At 65.9% G+C, this 3,884-nt stretch overlaps 1 protein-coding gene across 1 annotated transcript in view; it reads left to right on the forward strand.

Annotated features, from left to right (window-relative positions):
* The window catches only part of CEP164 (centrosomal protein 164), a 61,927-nt gene that overhangs the window by 54,536 nt on the left and 3,507 nt on the right, over window positions 1-3,884 (forward strand). Inside the window, exons 23-30 of the mRNA XM_029915700.1 lie at window positions 315-494; window positions 919-1,002; window positions 1,147-1,187; window positions 1,486-1,689; window positions 2,010-2,136; window positions 2,314-2,378; window positions 2,791-2,998; window positions 3,728-3,835. Coding sequence (XP_029771560.1) covers window positions 315-494; window positions 919-1,002; window positions 1,147-1,187; window positions 1,486-1,689; window positions 2,010-2,136; window positions 2,314-2,378; window positions 2,791-2,998; window positions 3,728-3,835 — 1,017 coding nt within the window. The remainder of the gene's footprint in view (window positions 1-314; window positions 495-918; window positions 1,003-1,146; window positions 1,188-1,485; window positions 1,690-2,009; window positions 2,137-2,313; window positions 2,379-2,790; window positions 2,999-3,727; window positions 3,836-3,884) is intronic.

Consider the following 3,884-nt stretch of genomic DNA (forward strand, 5'->3'; position numbering starts at 1 on the left):
GGGCCTCTGCCCGGGATTCCTCGGCCCCGGTTCCAGTGACAGGAACCCGCGTCCCAGCCTCTCTGGCAGTCCTCCCCACACAGGAAGGGTGGCCCCTGAGGAGTGTCCTGGAGTCCCGCCCACAGGGACTCTGACCTTGCTCTCTTCCCTGGAGGAAGGATGCTGCACAGGAGGAACAGAGGAGGGGGGGGTTGCGCCCATGGCATCTGCTTCAGCAGCAGAGAGGGCTGCAGGCATTCTGGGCGATGGGCTGTGTGCTCCTGCAAGCGCAGGCCCCAGGGCGCTGATGGGGTCCCTGACCTTGCTGACCCCAGGCTGCAGTTCCCACCAGCAGCCTCTCTTCTGAGCAGGAGCGGAAGCAGCGGGCGGAACTCCTGGGACACCTGACCAGGGAGCTGGAGCGCCTTCGGAGGGCACACGAGCGCGAACTGGAGGCTGCGAGGCAGACGCAGGACCGGCAGCTGGAGGACGTGCGGCGGCGGCACCGGGAGCAGGTGGGGGCTCCAGGGGGGCTGCGCCCCCTCTGGCACCTCCGCGCAGGAGGAGCAGTGGGGGTGGGCCTCTGTGGCGGCACCCACCCGAGCCCTGACAGCCTCCGGAGCGGGGTTCTCTCGCCGGCGGTCCCCGAGCCAGGGCACGTTGGCGCCTTCGTCCTCCGGGCCGGGGCACATCCCCAGGGCTAGAGGAGGCCAGCCCCCCAGGGGCCTGGGGGTCGGCGCTTTCACTTCTCCTTGCCCGCAGTGGGAAGAGACAAGGTGTGGTGCTTTCTTGGGGTCCGGTGAGGGCAAATGGGAGGAGGCCGAGGCCCAGCGTGGAGGGCAGGCTGTGGACTCCGGGTCTGGAGCACCCGCCTACACCCCCAGCTCACGCCTTGTGCCCTTTCTACACTTGTCTTTCACTCTGCCTATTTCTGTGCAGGAAAGGAAACTCCAAGATTTTGAGATGGAACTCGAAACCAGAACCAAAGAGGTCAAGGCCAGATTGGCCCAGCTGGACCTTCAGGTGAGAGTAGGCGTTGGGTACAAGATCTGAAGGCGCCCTTGACCTTAGAGTCCTAGCTCCTGGAGGAGCTCATGGGTCCTCCTGTCCCTTCGAGCTGGGGCCCAGAGGTGGCCAAAGGGCCCCATGCCCTTCCGTCCCCCACAGGAGGAGACTGTCCAAGCGGAGAAGCAGCAGCTCCTTAAGATGCTAGGGGCAGGTGGCACTGGAGAGCAAGCTGTGTCCTCTGCTCTCATCCTCCTCATTCCTCTCCCTCCCCCTCCTCTCTCCCCAGAGCATCGCACTGTGCGCTCACCTGATCTGTCGGGATCGTTAGGGCCCTACCTGTGTCGGCGGCACCCCGCAGATAGCCCGGCTGTGGGGAGCCTTGTGGTGGGGGGCTGTGGAGGGCGGACCCAGCCTGCACGCCCCCTGATGGTGGCCACCCGCCCCCATGCTCCTTGGGCTTCCCTGTCCTGCTGCCTACCTTTGCCCCACGGTCTCCAGGTGCTTCTTGCTGTCCTTCTGCCCCCAGGAAGCCACAGCCAAGCACCGTCTCCTGGGGGAGGCCGAGGAGGAGCACACCCAGCTTCTGGGGTCAAACCGACAGCTCCGAAGGGTTCTCGACGAGCTTCGGGCCCGCAAGTCGGAGCTGGAGGCTCAGGTGGATGTGCTGCAGGCGCAGAGTCAGAGGCTGCAGAAACGCGTCAGGTGGGGTGGCCCCCGCCCTCGGCTTCTCCTGGCCTCTGAGGCTCCTGGGCCCAGTTAATAGGCAGGGTGGAGCCTGGCAGAGGAGCCTTTGCTGCATTTTGTAGGCAGTCGGGGCCAAGAGGCTGTGAACAGCTTGGGGGAGGGGGGCAGTGTCCCTGGTTCTACCCGTCATGTCCCGGCCGTGCCTCAGGGACTTGGAGGGGAGCGAAGGGATGGGGGTGGTCCCTCCTGTCTCCCACCCCAGCAGCCCTGACAGTGTGCACCTGCCCTGCTGCATCACGTGACCCTGCCCCCACCCCTGATCTCGTTTCCCATCACAGCGACCTGGAGGCTGAAGTTCAGCAGAAGCAGGACGTGTTGGAAGAGCTGGCAGCTAAGGAGCGCGGGGCCTCCCCATGTGCTGAGCCAGAGCTCCACATTGAGGACCTGCGGAAGTCCCCTGGGACCGTGAGTTTCTCTCCTAGGGCCGGACGGGGTGGCCCGGCTGGGGCCTGAGGAGGGGCCTGGCTCTGCTCTCGGGCAGCCGGCAGAGCCCTCTCTGTGTTTCCACCCTTGGGAGGAGCCTCGGGGTCTCGTGATCTGGCAGTGTTTAACATTCGGTGCGTCTTTTCTGTGTGTCCTCAGAACCCGCCCAAGGACCCGTCCCCACCTCTCCTCCAGAGCAGGGAGACCAACGTGTCCTTGGACAGGTGAGTTCTGACCGCCCTAGTTTGGGTCCAAGATGTCCTGAAGGGGTGAGTGCCTGTGTCACAGATCTGGGGTGACCTGAAATGAGCTGGCTATGGTCACGGTGGGGCTTGGGTCCAGGGCCGAGGACCTGAGGGCCGAGGGAATTCTTTGGCCACTGTGACCACTGACACAGCATGCTGGCCTCTGCTGCTCTCTGGCGCCCAGCCTCATCCCTTTCAGAGACCCGGTGGGAGGCCTCAGCAGCCGGCCGCACACTGTAGGTGCTCGGTGGTGGCGTCCACACCCCACCCAGCCTAGCCTGGTCTGTGCCCAGGACGGGCGTCTGCCGGGGAAGCGGCCCAGGGACCCGGAGCAGGGGCTTCTCGGAGCGGTTGCTTCCCCTTCCGACCCCTCCGGCCTGGCCTCCCGCAGCACCCGACAGTACCTGTCCACCGAGGGGCTGGCCCTGCGCAGCGCCAAGGAGTTCCTGGTGCAGCAGACCCGCTCCATGCGGCGGCGGCAGACGGCGCTCAGAGCCGCCCGGCAGCGCTGGTGCCAGGAGCTGGCCGGCAGGCAGGAGGCCGCCCGAGAGCCGCCGGGCACCACGGACCTGGAAGACATGCGCAAGGACTTGGAGGAGGTCAGGAGCCTGGAGGGGCCCGCCGGTCCTGCGGGCGGCTGGGCGGCATCCGCCTGTGGTCATCCTGGGGACTCCACGACAGCGGCCATGTAGCCCTTGGGCTGCTGAGTGTTCCGGGGTGGGGGCAGGTGACGCAGGTCATCTGCGTGGGGATGAAGCCCCTGGGGTGTGCGTGTCAGTACGCACGTGCAGAATGCTTTCTCCAGTGGCCGGTAGCTCCTCACCGGGACCGTTGATGATGTGCAACCTCGCGGTTCCTCTCGTGTTCTAGGCGGGAGCGCGAGTGAGGTGTTTAACGCTTCCCAGCCCGCGCTTTGCTCCTCGGGGACTCTGCGGAGCACCTGGGGCAGCAGACTGGACGAATCGCTTCTCCCGTCGCCTGCTTTGCAGCAAAAAGAGAGAAGCTTCGTTGTGGCCATGTGTTGGGGTCCCAGACCTCTGTGCTGTCGGAGGGTCTCGGCAGAAGCCCACTTAGCAGTGTGGGGGGGCTCAGAGCTGGGGGGCGGGGCAAGCTTCCCTGGGGCGTCTGCGTGCAGCCCCTGCCCCGTCCCTGCTAAGTGCCGGTAGGGGGCTGGAGCACGGCCACAGCCACGGCCCTTGAGGATGTGTCCACCTTACGAAAACCAGCATGTCTCTTAGGTGGGCTTGCAGGCGGCCACGGGCAGGCGGCCTGCTGCACCCGCGCACGGCACCATCTCCCTCCCTCCCTCCGTCCGTCCCTGGCTGCAGGAGACCCGGCACCTGGATAAGATGAAGTCGGTCGTGCGCAAGGGCCACGACCTGCTGAAGCAGAAAGAGGAGAAGCTGAATCAGCTGGAGTCCTCTCTTCGGGAAGAGGTGAGGCCCCGTGGCCATGGCCGCCTCCTTCCCTTCGGCTCCTTGGCCC

This window comes from Suricata suricatta, chromosome 11, assembly GCF_006229205.1.
Source record: "Suricata suricatta isolate VVHF042 chromosome 11, meerkat_22Aug2017_6uvM2_HiC, whole genome shotgun sequence".
In the NCBI taxonomy this organism is placed as follows: domain Eukaryota; kingdom Metazoa; phylum Chordata; class Mammalia; order Carnivora; family Herpestidae; genus Suricata; species Suricata suricatta.